This window comes from Chlorocebus sabaeus, chromosome 22 (genome assembly GCF_047675955.1).
Source record: "Chlorocebus sabaeus isolate Y175 chromosome 22, mChlSab1.0.hap1, whole genome shotgun sequence".
Taxonomy (NCBI): domain Eukaryota; kingdom Metazoa; phylum Chordata; class Mammalia; order Primates; family Cercopithecidae; genus Chlorocebus; species Chlorocebus sabaeus.
Genome location: NC_132925.1, coordinates 10051376 through 10069411, shown reverse-complemented (window position 1 = coordinate 10069411; position 18036 = coordinate 10051376). Strand labels below are relative to the sequence as shown.

At 34.4% G+C, this 18036-nt stretch overlaps 1 protein-coding gene across 4 annotated transcripts in view; it reads right to left on the bottom strand.

The window, feature by feature from the left end:
• The window catches only part of CADM2 (cell adhesion molecule 2), a 1085741-nt gene that overhangs the window by 99489 nt on the left and 968216 nt on the right, over positions 1–18036 (bottom strand). For all 4 annotated transcript variants that reach the window (XM_007986176.3, XM_038002402.2, XM_038002403.2 and 1 more), the window contains one exon: positions 814–992. In XM_007986176.3, coding sequence (XP_007984367.1) covers positions 814–992 — 179 coding nt within the window. The remainder of the gene's footprint in view (positions 1–813; positions 993–18036) is intronic.

Below are 18036 nucleotides of genomic sequence, written 5' to 3'. Positions count from 1 at the left end.
GAAAAGTCTGTAAGAACTTTAAATTACTGTTCACATGAAATTCATGCAGTTATTGTTAATATTGTACACTTCTATTTTTGCTGCATTTCAATGACACACTGTCATTCTTTGTGAAACCAAATTACAGAAGTTATAAAATATATGTTTATGATAATATAACAAAAATTAGCTTAAAGGATATGTAATTTTCCTGATTCTGGATTATAAATGAAAGCATTTATTTATAGAATTTAAAGACAATCGACCAGGTGTGATGGCTCACACCTGTAATTCCAGCACTTTGGGAAGCCGAGGCAGGCTGATAGGTTGAAGCCAGGAGTTCAAGAAAAGTCTGGTGAACATGGCAAAAGCCCATCTCTACTAAAAATATAGTGGTGCACACCTGTAATCCCAGCTACTTGGAAGGTGAAGCGTGAGAATCGCTTGAACCCAGGAGGTGGAGGTTGCAGTGAGCTGAGATCACGCCACTGCACTCCAGCCTGGGCAACAGAGCAAGACTCTGCCTTCAAAAATAAACAAATAAATAATTAAAAATGAAATAAAGACGATCATTAATATAGTTTACGAACCAATATATAAGAAGTATATTTATAATTGAGAAAGCTTTTCACAAAAAAACTTATGTATGTTATAATTTTATCAATCTGACTGGGAATATATTAATATTAAATCTTGGAGATACTTATGAGATGTCCTTCTGAAATAAAAAGAAACTGTGCAATTTTGTTTACTGTGCTTAAAATTTTGATATATTTAAACAGTTTTTCAAGTTATGCATCCTTTCCCATATAATGTTTTCAAAAAGGTACTCACCATGCACAATGAGAACATACTCTGCGCTGCTTTGGCCAATCGTGTTTGTGGCTTCACATCGATATGTACCATTATCCGTTTTGTTCAGGAAAAGAATGTTTAGCTCCCTACCACTCACAACCATTCGGTCAGGATCTGGTAATTCTCCGCCATCCTTTGTCCACAAAACAGGTTCTGGCCTATTGGATTGAAACATGCACGTAGATAGCAAAAATAAGAAATGTTACATATCTGTGAATTAAGTAAATCAATCAATTTCTAAGTATTTAACATGTATTTTGTACATAACCATATGCTAACTTCTATAAAATACTAAAAATACCATCACACACTCACTCAAAAGAGATGGAGGTATAGCAAATATAATCTGCTATAATATAATCATATTTAATTAAGGAGATATGTATTCAGAGACTAATTTGTTGAGTCACTGTAGCAGTCACTTCTGTTTCCCTGTTCAAGTCCTGTGGCCTAGATTCTGCTGCTAATGGCTCACACCCCACACTGGAAGACTGCCCTTAGGCTATTGGGGGTAAATCTTCCTCAGATGTATTTGGATATAAGTAAACATAAATATTTATATTTATATATAAATATATATTTCATAAATATTTATATTAAAATATGAATATAAATATATAATGAATAAGTGATATTTATATTATAATAAATAATAATAATATATAAGTATTTATATTCATACATATAAATAAATATAAAATATAAAATAAATATAAAAAAGATAAAAATCTTTGCACTTAGGGCCACCCCTGTGGCACAGCTTTGCTTGAAAACACCTGAATCTTCTCCATTTCACCTCTGCTGCTTTTCTCATTCTTTTAGAGGTTTTTGCTGTGAGTTTTCTTTTAACAAAATTCCTGCAAAGGATTCCTATCTCAAAACATGCTTTTAGAAAAGAAACAATAAATGAATCATAGATTCCCCTCTTCAAAAATTTCAGTCTTCTGTAATAATTAATGATAGAAATAGTTGTTAATATCTATTACCATCTGCTAGTTGTTATCCTAGGTGCTTTATATTTATTTTCTATAATTCTCAGAAGAACACTTTGATGAATGTTACTTTTTAAAATGTCTTGTATATAAGAATATAGATGAGAGAAGTATTTAAACCCTGGCCTTCCTCTATAGTTGATGCTTCATCTACTACCTCCTGCTTTCTAACGTGATGAATTTTTTTCTAGACTTAGTATGACAAGTTTTCTAATTTAAGCATAATTTTATCACATAGAATCATTTTCTCAAAAGCTTTGTTAAATTTGATAGAAGTATTGAATTTATTTTATGTTATTGTGAATACAATTGGAACAGAGGCATTGAGTAAGTGATGTCTATGGCTATGGCATCCTTTCTAAGAGGAAGGATATATACTATTCCAACAAAATTTTGTGGAAGGGAAAAAAGTTGTGAAAAACAATAACAAATATTGTAAAGAATATCCAAACAAGCAGATTGTCATTGGGATAAAGGAACTGATCATCAAGTGTTTAAGTACCGAAAACACTTGAAGAGTGTGATCTTGTAATGTAAGAAATATGTATTTTGTCTCCTCCCCAGCTCCTAACATAGTGCTCCTGAAGCCCGATAGACAGGGGTGATAGCAGAAATTTTTGTTCTATTTAGCCCTACATTTACACAAACCTAGATGGCATAGCCTACTACAAACCTAGGCTGTATGCTATAGCCTGTTGATTACGCTATCAACTTGTACATCATGTTACTGCTCTGAATACTGGAACAAGTTGTAACACAATGGTAAGTCTTTGAGGGTATAGACATGGAAAATGTATAGTAAAAATATAGTGGTATAATATTTTGGGACCACTATCCTGTATGTGGTGCATCATTGATCAAAGTGTTGTTATGTGGTGCACGACTGTAATTTCCTGAGTGATACTAGTCTCTGACACAGAGCTTCTAAGTCTCTTGGAATTTCCTGATAGGAGAATCTTTTGCTCTGAGATGTTCCTATGAGACGTTCTAATCAGAAGCTTCTGATGGGCTCCTAGGCAGCTTACTGGGTAATTACGGGTTGGAACTTTCAGTCCTATTTTCCTTTCAACCTCCAAGGAGCTGAGGTGACTGAAGGTTGAGATGATCATCAGTGGTCAATGATACAACCAATGATGCCTACCTAATGAAGCCCCCACACAACCCAAAAGGACAGGATTTAGAGAGCTTCTGTATTGCAGAGCATGCAGGAGGTCCAAGATGGAGGCACACCAGGAGAGGGCATGGAAAACTCCACTCCTCTTCCCACATACCTTGCCCTATCCGTCTCCTCATCTCTCTGTTCATCAGTTGACTTTGTAGGGGAAAGATAGATAGATAGATAGATAGATAGATAGATAGATAGATAGATAGAGATACAGATTTAGATTTTTTTTTAAGTTCCAGAAAACGTGTGTAGAACATGCAGGCTTGTTACATAGGTATACTTGTACCATGGTGGTTTCCTGCACCCATCAACCCATTATCTAGGTTCCCTCCCCTCACCCCCGACCCTGCAACAGGCTCTGGTTTGTGTTGTTCCCCTCCCTGTGTCCATGTGTTCTCATTGTTCAACTCCCACTTATGGGTGAGAACATAAAGTGTTTGGTTTTCTGTTCTTGTGTTAGTTTGCTAAGGATGATGGCTTCCAGCTTTATTCATATCCCTGCAAAGGACATGATCTCATTCCTTTTTATGGCTGCATAGTATTCCATGGTGTATATGTGCCACATTTTGGTTATCCAGTCTGTCATTGATGGGCATTTGCGTTGGTTCCAAGTCTTTGCTATTGTAAATAGTGCTGCAATAAACATATGTGTGCATGTGTCTTTATATTAGAACAATTTATATATGCTGTTGGGATTGCTGAGTTAAATGATATTTCTGGTTCTAGATCATTGAGGAGTTTGTGTCTTTATATTAGAATGATTTATATTCCTTTGAGTATATATCCAGTAATGGGATTGTTGGGTTAAATGGTATTTCTCGTTCTAGATCCTTGAGGAATCACCACACTGCCTGCCACAATGGTTGAACTAATTTACATTCCCATCAACAGTGTAAAAGCATTCCTATTTCTCCACAGCCTTGCCAGCATCTATAGTTTCTTGACTTTTTTATAATCGCCATTCTGATTGATGTGAGATGGTACCTCATTGTGGTTTTGATTTTCATTTCTGTAATGATCAGTGATGTTGAATTTTTTTCATATGTTTGTTGGCTGCATAAATGTCCTCTTTTGAGAAGTGCTTGTTCATATCTTTTGCGCACTCTTTGATGAAGTTGTTGTTTCTTATCTTGTAAATTGGTTTAAGTTCCTTGTAGAATCTAAATATTAGACTTTTGTCAGATGGGTAGATTGCAAAAATTTTCTCCCATTCTGTAGGTTTCCTGTTCACTCTGATGATAGTTTATCTTGCTGTGCAGAAGCTCTTTAATTTAATTAGATCCCATTTGTCAATTTTGGCTTTTGTTGCAATTGCCTTTGGCATTTTCATCATGAACTCTTTGACCATGCCTATGTCCTGAATGTTATTGCCTAGATTTTCTCCTAGGGTTTTATGGTTTTGTAATATTCTTTATAATTAATGAATAAATATAAGTAAAGTGTTCCCCTGAGTTCTGTGAGCTATCCTACCAAATTAACAAAACCCAGGAAGGAAGTCACAGGAATCAGGGTTTGTAGGCAGCTGGTCGGAAGTACAGGTAACAGCCTAGTGCACGTGAGAGGCATCTGAAATGGGAGGCAATTCTGTGGGACTGAGACCTCAATCTGCAGTGTAACTTATACATGAATTGAGTTACATGACACCCAATTGGTGTCTCATGAAAAACTGATTGGTGGGGGAGGGGAAACTGATTGTTTGTAATATACATTTTGGTGGTCAGAGACAAAGTGTTGTAGTAAATGTGTAAGTATAAAGTAGTAAAGTTTGGTTTTTCCTGTCTTCGGAAAGATAAAAAACAAAAAGGCAGGGTAATTTTATCAGATCTAGATCCATGAACATTCTGAAAGAGCATTATATGATAACAAGTGAAGAAACTAGGTGCATAAAATATTGGAAAAATATAGTAATGTGTATTATTCAATTAGATAGACAAATCACTTCCCTAGTATCCTTAATAAAAGCCAAATCATTAATAGTTCTCAACTTGCTTCATTTATCCTAAATCTTTTAACTGCTATTTGAATTTACCAATTCTTATTTTATAACAGGGTGGATTGTCTTATACTATGTACATCCTTAACATCTCTTGAAGGAGCAAAAGATGATAAAATAAAACTGATTTGTAGCAATGTAGAAATCTTGTCCTTTCCACAAAGTTACATAAGACCCATATTAAAATAGCAGTTATACTGGTGATACTTTGGGGTTTAGAACATTCATCTTTATAATACTACTCAAAGGAAGTAATTTAGTATCTTAGGAGGCAATCTTTTCCTGATGTTTGAACTTTTAAGCTCATGCAGAGAAAATTGTATGTATGTATATATACACTTCTATACACTCAAAATTATCCTCCAAATCTAAAGTGTTATGACTTTTTCCTAGTTGTGTTTGTAAGCTTTTAGTCACATCTTAAAGCAAATGGCTCTGTAAATATGTAGTTAAATTCAGATATGTCTTTTTAAATTGTTTACATAGAAATGCAGTTAAAGATCTAGATGAAGTATTCAAGTTGCCAATCTGTATTTTAAAACAAAACAATTTTTTTCAAAAACAACAACAACAAAAAAAAAAATGTCCTTAAAGGGAATAGCAACAACAGCATCTACAAAATTGGTTCACAGGAGGATGTAGTTGCATAAGTCTTTGCTGATACTGCACTGAATCCTTCAAGAACTCTTGATCCTAGTCTCTGTGGTAAATCTTCAAGGTGGCAAAATAGCACCACAAGATGCAAATTTAATGAAATAGAGGTTAGAGTTTATGCACAGATTACAAATAGCCTACACATATTCCCAATTAGTTTTTAAAATGTTCAAGCTTCTCAATATCACCATAAAAATATTAAGTGGTTTAGCAAGTCTTGATACAATTTGTGTTTCATCTTAATAAAGAGGGCCCCTAGGCTTTCTCTAATTGGAACCCAGAAATGATTTAGCTTCTTGCTACAAATGAATAACAATCTTCCCTGCTGTTCAGGCATCCAAAGACATCATTTAAAAGTGGTTCCAGTCTACAGTTTCTATGTGATAAGGCTGAAAAGAGCAAGAGCTAGACACCGGGAGTGACAGGACAGTGAAAATAGCATCAGATGTGAGATGATAATGTTACGCCACTCTATATGAGAACACTTAGTCCACCCGGAACATTTCTCTTTAACCAGCCCAAAGAATTAAAAAGTTGGAAAACTTATGTTTGAGATAAAATTTTGATTGTGTTTCTATCAATTCTATAAAACTATAAAGATGTTTATTTTTCTTTATATCTAGAGATATTTTTTCAGCAGTTTCTTCCTAGAGCAACAGACAAATTAAATGTAAAAAGAGAAACAAAATATGCTTATACATTTATTCTCAAATATCCCGAGGCATTCATTGATGAAGTTGTTTTTAATCTTAATACTTTTTTTTAAGAAAACCTATTAACTCGGTGTTTTGTTTTCTACATATCTAATAAGAGATTACCTGTATGTTTCACAATTCCTCATTTATAAATTACTGTTGAAAGGTATTGCCACAAGCCTCTCAGACATTTATTTTTATTTAATGTTTGAACTAGATACAAACCTGATTACTAATTTTCAGTGACATTCTTTAATTTGTATTTGGTGCATTTATTCTGTGCCATTATACCATAGCAACAGTGCTTCTAATCTTTTCTGCTATTAGAAACTATGGGATTATTCACTCCCTAGATACTGAGAATGGAAACTTTCTTTGCCTCAACCGTTCACATCCCCTCTTTCAGGTTCGTGCTTCCTAACAGGAATAAAGAACAAGGAGTTCAGTAATGGAGAAGTGAGTCCTATCATGTAGGTCTCCCAGGAAAAGAATCTTCCTGGTGTAGAAATGGACAGCAGTTAAACACTATGCAAAATTTGAAATGTTCTCCAGTCTCTCCTTTTTCCAAACAGTGATATCCCCCCTTGGGATCTATGCTGCCTTTTTTTCATAAGGACAGGATATACTGGAGTCTAACACTGAAATTAATCCTATGAAAATTAAACTTGCTTTTCCTAGATGGAAAAAAAAGTCACCTTTCCTATCTGAAAAAAAAAAAAAAAGGTCAAATTCAAGAAAACATCTTGTTCCATCTTAAAGGACAATGAACAAAAATTTCAAATATTTGTATCTTACAGTTCCTTTAAGACAAAGCACAATCATATAGTCAGTAACTTCATGCTTATGTACCATGTCACCACATGAAGATGCCTACTGGCTTTATTTCAGTTCAGAAATTCCACAGATGGGCAATAAGTATTATTAAAGTTTTAAAACCAGGGAGATTTTTAAAAACTTAATTCCTCTCTATTTCCTCTGATATTTTCACTGGAAAGTGAAAGAAGGTGGTAGGAGTTACATAAACATCTTGATCCTTTTTCTGCTTTAAGCAAAGACTTTTCGATTAAGAAATTATAGTAGGAGTCTATGCATAATACGCCCAATGTTTATGTTATTATATTTTTAGAGAGAGGGAGGGATAAGGCAAATGTAAATTAATTGACAAATGGATTTGAAGATTGTTCAAGCAAAAGATTTGAAATTTACCGAGTTCAGGAAAAAAGAATCCTGAACAAACTTTAGCCTAGGCATTTCCCCTTTGGGTAGACTGAGATTACATCTTTAAATGAAGCCCAAACACTGCTAAATAATTGAGGAGGAACAAAAAAGGAGAAGAGGAGAAACAGTAGAAGCGGGGGTTTCTTGGTAGCTTTTTAAAAAAATTAAAATGTAAATACAAAGCAATCTAAAAGAGCAGTATTCTGAAAATTGTGAAGCTGATTACAAATATAATTTTTAATAACTTTCTGTCAGAAGTTAAGGATGTAGCTGAAAAACAGCAAGAAATACAAAAGGACTACTTCTGGGCCTATTTATTGCAGTGATCATTACAAATTTTAAAACTACACTAAGAGTTTTTTGTTATTGAAGATCAAGTAAATATTTCTAAACATAATTTATAAATAGCATTCCACATATATGCAAAGTCATATTAATTATTGAAAAATTATTGCTTTAGGCCATTGGAGTGTACATCAAGCTGTGTTTTCTCCTCAGATTTCATTTTTGTGCAATTTAGTTGTAATGAAATTAGATTTTCTTTTATTCTTGGTATTGCTTTCATATTTTTATGAGAGCAATTCTTTAAATATCAAATAAATTTTAGTATAAGTGAGCATAAATTTGAGTGTTTTACTTATTAAAATTTAGGCACATCTTAAAATATAATAAATGAAACATCTATGAAACATCTAAAAGACTATTTATGTGTCTGATAGTCTTTGTACATATACAAATGAGAAAAAACAAAACTTCAGCACGATTTATTGTAGAGTAGTCTTCAATGTGTTTCCACAGGTTTAATTAACAGAAAGTGTCCTATTCTACACTTATATCTTAAGACAGATAAGAGATCAATGAATTTTCTTTTTTGTTAGTTAAAAAATTTTCTGTATGTTCTTTCATAGGTACTTGATAAATGCATGAAATTATCAAATCATTATCTATAAACAAATCTGTGCAAGTTTTTGAACCAGGGATTGTGAGGGGTATAAAAAACTAAAATAGAGATCTGTTCTGTGGTATTATAATCTAGTAGTTTCTGTAAACATATGTCATCAACCATAATATTTGGTAGCATACAGTAAGTGGCATAAATGAGTTATAAAACATCAGAAAGATTCATCACCTATATAAGGGACATTATAATAGGCTTTATGAAAAATACAACTCTTGATTACTGTGCTTAATTATAGCAGAATTTTGACAAGTAGAAATAGAACACACCAACTCAATAGGAGTCTGAGCCCTGGGTAGAATGCTTGCCCTCAAGAGGCCATAATGTTGAAAAGATTAATTCAAATATTGCGAATGCCAGGAAAGAAATGAGAATAGGGTTACCAAGTAAAATTGCTATTGGCAAAAAATTACAAATTAAGAAAAGGTAAAGTTAAAAGCACTTAATATGATAACTGAGTTGGGAGTAATAAAAGCAAAGGCAAGCTATAAGTTGTGTGTGAAGAATCAAGAACAAGTACACTTATAAGTAGCTTAGTACAAGAGAAAGTCTATAGGATGAAAAGCAGAACACGAAAAAGTATTATTTTAGTGTAAGACCAGAAAACTGATGGTTACATCAATATGGAAGAGAGAATGAAATGTGGGAAGGACGTTTTGGTCATAAACAGGTGCAACATGAACAAAAGCAAATAAATAGAAAAGTTTGGGGTACAGGTATTGGGGAAACATCTGTACATTTAAAGTAAGAAACAGGGTCTGGAGTGCCAGCTGAAGAATCTAGACTTTCTTTAAAAATGAAATTATCTTATTTTGGTTTTTGAGAAATGAGTATTCCTGATCAGAGTTTCTTTTAATAAAATCAATGTGAAACATCTGAGGAAAATCCAATAAAGAGGCCATATATACAGTTCTTAAGACAGATAACAAGTTCCTACCATAAGGGAGAGAAATAATAAAGAAAAGTACATAATAAACAATAAAAGAGCCCTGAAAAAGTAAATACAACTTTTTTGAAGCTAGGCAACGTATGGTGTTAAGGAAGAGATGAAAGAAACTCTCTTTACAGTGTCTAGTCTGTACAACAGGTGCAATCTTAGTGTCAAAAAGAAAAACAACAATTTAAAGAAAAAAAATCAACCAATTAAAGAAAAGGGAGATGAAAAAGAGATTGAAATAAAGTCAAGAGGGAAAAACTGATGATTTCCATTTCGAACATGCTGAATTCAAGTGTTACAAGAAAACCAAGAAATACATCTTGATCCAGCAATTAGGTAAATAAATAATTATAAATCAGGGAAGAGGGCAGAACTGGAATTTTTATAGAGATGGGCGTCAACCATGTTTCCAAGCTAAAGAAAGGAAAAAAACAAAAAAACAGCACATCACTGAGCGTCTTAGAATACACTTACTTAGAAAATAAGAAAAGGCAATACAATCTAAGAATTCTAAAAAAAAGAAGAGAATAGTGTCATAGGAGCAAGAAAAAAATCCTTTCAAAATGTATTGTCCTGAATGTTTATCTTTACAACCTCACTAATACCTTGACTTCTCAGTTCTCTAATTTTTCTCCTGTCCAATAATTATTTTGCTAGCCTTACCTCCGCCATGATGACACACTTCACATTGTCATCATTGTTACTTCCATAAAAGTCTCATTTTTTTTTTCTAATTACAAACTTTTATTTGTTCAGTTCACTATTCTCTTATCCATCATCAAAACCTCCAATCTTAACTGAGGGGCCCACTATTTTCCTTTATTCTTTAATGCCACTCTCCCCTTCACTTCTGTCCTTAACCAGTCTTACGATCCAGTCAGTCAGTCAGATTTGTTTTGTTTTGTTTCATTTTTCCCTTTCTCCATCCATTATTATCTGGTTAATTCCCAGCCCTAATGAACCCAACTTTTCATCTTCTCTGTGCCTTTAGCTCATCATCGAAGCAAGCTAAAGAAAAAGGAGGAGAAGGTAAATGATGTTTGTTTTATTAAATACTGTTCTTGAAGTCATCATGCAAGTGTGCACAGGAAGAGCAAGGACAAAGGCAATTTTAAAGCCAAACTAAATTTCATTACTGTATATTGGGGTTTTTTTTGTTGTTGTTGTTTGCCAATCTGTTGAAATATGCATAATGTATTATCATTAATGTCATTAAGAATGTGTGATTGGGCATGCACATTTCTCTTTCCCATAGCTGTTTAACATAATATTGAAAATAGATATTTTTGAAAAACTCTGTATCTTAATATAGTTAGTACCCTCATTTGTTAAACTGGATTTGCTCTAACATTTCAAATATTTAGTACTGAAATAGAAGTATAAATGTACAGAGAAAAAGGAAGGAGAGGATTGAATAAATTACCCAGATGAAGTAAATTCTTAAACCACTTATCTTTTAAATATAGATTTCCCACTGTTTTTTTTCACCTATTGCAGTTACTTGTATTGATTAATTTAATGCGTCTTTGTATATTTGTGTGTGAGAAAGAACAAGGTAGTTCCTTAGCTTTTCTTCTCATTGGCCTCTACTCTTCTGTTTTAAATACTTCTCGATATGTTCTTCAGTTTCTTATTTCATCCTCACAATTATTGTGAGTTAGAGTTTGCTCAGTATTGATATGGCATGCCCATGTCTTCAGTTGATTTTATGAAAAACAATACACTTTTTTTCTTCTATTTATAGTTTGAGAATCCCAGAGACTCCTGTTGAAAGACTCAACAATAAAAGTTTCTACTCAAACATCACCATCAGTACTTCTGTCTGACAGGGTCAAAGACATTTTAATGCAGTAATAAATGAAGTTTGAAGTGGCAAATTCAAGCCTACTTTACTCCCTTAAACTGTAAATTGAAATGCTGATTCTAAGTTTATCTACTTATACAAGTTTTTTAAACCAATTATGACACTAGTATAATGTCAAGTAGGAGGAGTTTCATTACATTATTGGTTAGCTTTACAGGGGAAAATACCATGCATATTAATTTCACTGGCAGATTTTAAACTTTGAAAACAAATAAAAAATGGACTTCTACTCTGATTAATGTCAGTATGTACTACTTGATTCTGATTTTTTAAGGCACTTCTTGCCTCCAAGCTTAGAAGCTTGTAGTTGAAACAGGAAATAACCTATATAAGAAAGAAGTAAGTGCTCTTTAGAAGACTTGAAAATAATGGCATTTTTTAGAGTGCCTGTAAAATCCTGAACTACTTTTTACTGATAAGGTAGTGTTCATTGATGATTATTTTAACCGTTTTAAAAAACAAAGCAGTCACACCACACTACAAACTGTATAATTCCAGCCGATTTATGGCACAGCAAATAAAAGATTATCCTTAGAAAAGATAAGATTGCTATGATCATGAAAAGTGACAGATTATGGCATTGAAAGAAAAATATTCAAGATTGTGACAAACGCTTAAGCTAATCTCTTAAGGTCTTTCTGCTGAAGCAAAACAATTACCCACGCCTAATCTATACTTAACATTTCTTTTCTTTGGTAAGCACGGAATATTAATTCCTGGTTAAAAGATCAAAATATCTTGAGTAAGCATTCATTCTGTCATCTACTGTGTATATGTATGTTAAGCATAAAATCTTTATAATATATTTAACAATAATCATTCTTCAGAAAATAGTTTTCAACTTACTTGAAAATTATTGGCTACTAAAATTTACTTTTGACCAAAGTACCCTTTGCAATATTTTCATGTTTTCATAATGAAAAAATGAGTGTGTGTTTCTCAGAATCTTCCACTTTATCAACCTGTGTACATCACACAAACAATGTGATACTATATGAAATGTTTCTATAAGCATCCTAATCAATCAGAAGCCTGTAAATCATTCAACTCAAGGACATTTTGGAATGATGGGGTGGTCCTATTTTGTATATAAGAGTAACCTTACAAGCCATTACTTCTTTTACTGTAAAATAGTGCTCATTAATCTTATAAGATCTAATATTGATATTCAATACTGTGTTACCATTATACTACTGCTTCTGCTTCATGATTTGTTTCATTTCTAATATTAAAACTAGTGATCTTCAGAAAGTAATAGTAAAGTTCATAGCATTTATCTGATAGCTGAAAAATTAAATGTTCTGAATAAGTAAAACCTGAAGATAATTGAAACTTAAAACTTAAAGTTTTGAAGGTATTTTTTTGATCATTTAGATGTAATCACTCTCAAAGGATCAAACTTCTCTATGTTATTAAACAGAGCAGTCTTGGTGACACTCAACTTTGTTTTCTAGAGCTAAGATACTAGTTTGAACACATACTTTTATATAGTGTTGTTTTATAGAAACTGTAGGAATTGAATTAAGACCTAACAAGTTTTGTTTGTCCCTAAATTTCTGCAATACCCAGCTTTCTTATAGATGGTATGCTTATTGCAACAATTTTTAAACATTTTAAGGTGTAACATACAATAAAAAATATATTTGACCACCACACATAGTATGTAAACACATATATACAAGAAATAATAGCTTGCTGTCTCTCATGTTCTATGACATTTTCTTTTCTCTTTCTTCTTTTCTACCTTTTCCTTTTCTATTCTATTATTTTCTTTTTTTTTTTTTTTTTTAAAAAAAAGGTTATTTAAATTGGTTTTGTAACTCATTAATAAGCCACAACTTGCAATTTGAAAAACACTGCATTAGTGACCCAGAGTAAGAGTACTGGATCCCAGGGGTTCTATTGTCCCTGCGCTGCAATGCTGTTACATTTTCACTGTTGCTTCTATGTGATTGCATCACTATCTTCATCCTTGCAATTTTGAATGGTGGTGCTTAAGTCCATCATGCCTCACATTTCCGTGACATCTCCTGGCCCACGTTATCATAGGTGCTGCTTTCTTCTCTGTCCTTTTAAAGTCTTATCTTTTGCTTTCCTTTCTGTTTTCCTTGAAGCACTTCCGGTACTCTGGATTTGCAAGACTTGGGCATTAGAGCCCACCTCAATCACTGAGAAAGTCTGCTATTCAAATTGGAGATTTTTGTAAATGTTCTTATTTACTATATTTTAAACACTGGCACTGTTTGCTGTTTATTTTACTTTATTTTAGCTTTGAAATTTAGAAGCTTCTATATGTTTGAGTTTTTGTATGCCTGGATTGAGGTTACATACATACTGTAAAATCATGTGTAAAAAAGATGTGTAATGCAAGAAAATTTACTTTAGGATGTATTTTTTGAGTAAGTGGCTAAGGAATAAGAATTTTTCAAGTTTCATTATTAATTACAATAATAGCACATCTCTACAGTGATTCTGAATTAAATCTATTTTTCATATCTTATTTCCTTCGTACATTTATGCAGAAATAGTAGTCAAGATATTTAACAGCTGGTATAATAGGCAGGCAATAATCCATTTCTCAGTAAGTTGTACTGGTGACTACTAGAGGGATATTAGTTCCAAATTTATGATACATGTTATAAAAAATGCAAAAAGAAACAGCAAATCTTATTGAATAGCATTAGAACAATAGACTAACTTTTAAAAATACATAAATAATTCCATTATTTTAATTGCTAAAATGTTGAGCGATTATTTTTCTGCAATCTTTCTACAACTGCCATGTTGTTCAATTTACTATATAAACACATACGCAATGTTTCCAAATTTTAAAGGGTAAAATGCTTAAATGTCACCTCAAAAATCAATGTATTTTTAAAACTATGGATTTTAAATCTATGAGCAAAAGAGTGCAAGTCTCAAAATCTACTAAACGTATATGACAGTACCATTCCAAAATGGTGTCTTAAATGTATTGAGATATGTTTGGTGTAGGGTTTTCCAGTGAACATTTACATACTCCCTCAAAATAATTGGCTTTTTGTTGCAAGAAAACTGCTTACCTGGAAATGTTCAAGAAGTACATTTGCTCTATGGATCTATAACCATGGTTCTGCAAGCTCTTATGGGACTTTCACAAGACATTGGAACATTTAATTGAAAATGATTGAGTGCCCAACACACCACAGACGCCCATGCCCAGTCTAAATAACAGCAGTGGAGATTACCGAGAGTCAGCTTCTTGTTTCAAAAACAAAACCAAATATATTCGGTCTCATTTCCAAGATAATCACTTGTGTGTTTCCAGAGAGTCAATGTGTGATTAAATTTTGAAACCATAAAATAGAAGCAAAAGACCATATGGACCTCAGAAAAGAAACTCATTATGGAAAGGACTGCACATATTTTTTTTTCAATTTTGAAAATTTAGAATGAATTTTCCAATATTATATCTTTGAAGACAATTTGGAAGAAACTGGCTGTATTGCTTTTAATTTTTAATTAATTAATTGAAACAATTTTGCATTTCTCTAGATACTAGAACACAAAGTAAAACACATACACAGACACACACACATGCACACACACACACACACACACACCCCAATTTAAATGCTCTGTATCCTTTATTATCCAATTACTGCTGGTATAATAATATTTATATGATAAGGAGATGATCATTATGTTTATCCCACTAATAATTTTAGTAACATTTTAAACATAGCATTTAGTAAGAAAGACATATTCTTGAGGAGTGTTTTATTTTAAAATTCTGCTTATTTTATTTATGCTCTAGGCTTTCCATTGTATTGCACTGCATCGATACTGTTTTGGCACTAATTTTGTATTATAGCTGTAACCTGAAGTCTTTATCTTCTAAAAGTTGTATAAAATTCCAGTTTACAGCTCCCAGCGTGAGCGACACAGAAGACGGGTGATTTCTGCATTTCCAACTGAGGTACCAGGTTCATCTCATTGGGGCTTGTCAGACAGTGGGTGCAGGACAGGAGGTGCAGTCCACCAAGCATAAGCCAAGGCAGGGCGAGGCATTGCCTCACCCGGGAAGCACAAGGGGTCAGGGAATTCCCTTTCCTAGCCAAGAGAAGCTGTGACACACGGCACCTGGAAAATCGGGTCACTTCCACCCTAATACTGTGCTTTTCCAAGGGTCTTAGCAAACGTCACAGCAGGAGATTATATCCTGTGTCTGGCTCAGAGGGTCTCATGCCCACAGAGCCTTGCTCATTGCTAGTACAGCAGCCCGAGATCGAACTGCAAGGCGGCAGCGAGGCTCCGGGAGAGGCACCCGCCATTGCTGAGGCTTGAGTAGGTAAAGAAAGCAGCCCAGAAGCTCCAACTGGGTGGAGCCCACCGCAGCTTAAGGAAGACTGACTGCCTTTGTAGACTCCACCTCGGGGGACAGGGCATAGCCAAACAAAATGCAGCAGAAACCGCTGCAGACTTAAATGTCCCCGTCTGACAGCTTTGAAGATAGTAGTGGTTCTCCCAGCACGGAGTTTGAGATCTGAGAATGGACAGACTGCCTCCTCAAGTGGGTTCCTGACCCCCAAGGACCTTAACTGGGAGGCACCCCCCTACTAGGGGCAGACTGACACCTCACACGGGCAGGTACCCTTCTGATAGGAAGCTTCCAGAGGAACAATCAGGCAGCAACATATTCATTTCAGCAATATTCACTGTTCCACAGCCTACACTGTTGATACCCAGGCCAACAGGGTTTGGAGTGGATGTCCAGCTAACTCCAACAGACCTGCAGCTGAGAGTCCTGACTTTTAGAAGGAAAACTCACAAACAGAAAGGATATCCACACCAAAACCCCATCTGACGTCACTGTCATCAAAGACCAAAGGTAGATAAAACCACAAAGATGGGGAAAAACACAGCAGAAAAGCTAAAAATTCTAAAAACCAGAGCACCTCTCCCCCTCCAAAGGAATGCAGCTCCTCGCCAGCAGTGAAACAAAGCTGGATGGAGAATGACTTTGACGAGTTGAGAGAAGAAGGCTTCAGATGATCAAACTTCTCCGAGTTAAAGGAGGAAGTTGGAATCCATCACAAAGAAGCTAAAACCTTGAAAAAAGATTAGATGAATGGCTAACTAGAATAACCAGTATAGAGAAGTCCTTAAATGACCTGATGGAGCTGAAAACCATGGCACGAGAACTACGTGACGAATGCATAAGCTTCAGTAGCCGATTCAATCAACTGGAAGAAAGAGTATCAGTGATTGAAGGCCAAATGAATGAAATGAAGTGGTAACAGAAGTTTAGAGAAAAAAGAGTAAAAAGAAGCAAACAAAGTCTCCAATAAATATGGGACTATGTGAAAAGACCAAATCTACATGTGATTGGTGTACCTGAAAGTGACAGGGAGAATGGAACCAAGTTGGAAAACACTCTGTAGGATATTATCCAGGAGAACTTCCCCAAGCTAGCAAGGCAGGCCAACATTCAAATTCAGGAAATACAAAGAATGCCACAAAGATACGCCTTGAGAAGAGCAACTCCAAAACACATAATTGTCAGATTCACCAAAGTTGAAATGAAGGAAAAAAAATGTTAAGGGCAGCCAGAGAGAAAGGTTGGGGTACCCACAAAGGGAAGCATCAGACTAACAGCGGATCTCTCAGCAGAAACTCTACAAGCCAGAAGAGAGTGGGGTCCAGTATTCAACATTCTTAAAGAAAAGAATTTTCAACCCAGAATTTCATATCCAGACAAACTAAGCTTCATAAGTGAAGGAGAAATAAAATCTTTTACAGACAAGAAAATGCTGAGAGATTTTGTCACCACCAGGCCTGCCCTACAAGAGATCCTGAAGGAAGCACTAAACATGGAAAGGAACAACTGGTACCAGCCTCTGCAAAAACATGCCAAATTGTAAAGACCATCAATGCTAGGAAGAAACTGCATCAACTAAGAGCAAAATAACCAGCTGACAGCATAATGACAGGATCAAATTCACACGTAACAATATTAACTTTAAATGTAAATGGGATAATGCTCCAATTAAAAGACACAGACTGGCAAATTGGATAGAGAGTCAAGACTCATCAGGGTGCTGTATTCAGGAAACCTATCTCACATGCAGAGAAACACATAGGCTCAAAATAAAGGTATGGAGGAAGATCTACCAATCAAATGGAAAACAAAAAAAAGGCAGGGGTTGCAATCCTAGTCTCTGGTAAAACAGACTTTAAACCAATAAAGATCAAAAGAGACAAAGAAGGCCATTACATAATGGTAAAGGCATCAATTCAACAAGAGATCAAAAGAGACAAAGAAGGCCATTACCTAATGGTAAAGGCATCAATTCAACAAGAAGACCTAACTATCCTAAATATATATGCATCCAATACAGGAGCACCCAGATTCATAAAGCAAGTCCTTAGAGACCTACAAAGAGACTTAGACTCCCACACAATAATAATGGGAGACTTTAACAATCCACTGTCAACATTAGACAGATCAACAAGACAGAAAGTTAACAAGGATATCCAGGAATTGAACTCAGCTCTGCACTAAGCGGACCTAATAGACATCTACAGAACTCTCCACCCCAAATCAATAGAATATACATTCTTCTCAGCACCACATCACATTTATTCCAAAATTGACCACATAGTTGGAAGTAAATCACTCCTCTGCAAATGTAAAAGAACAGAAATCAAAACAAACTGTCTCTCAGACCACAATGCAATCAAACT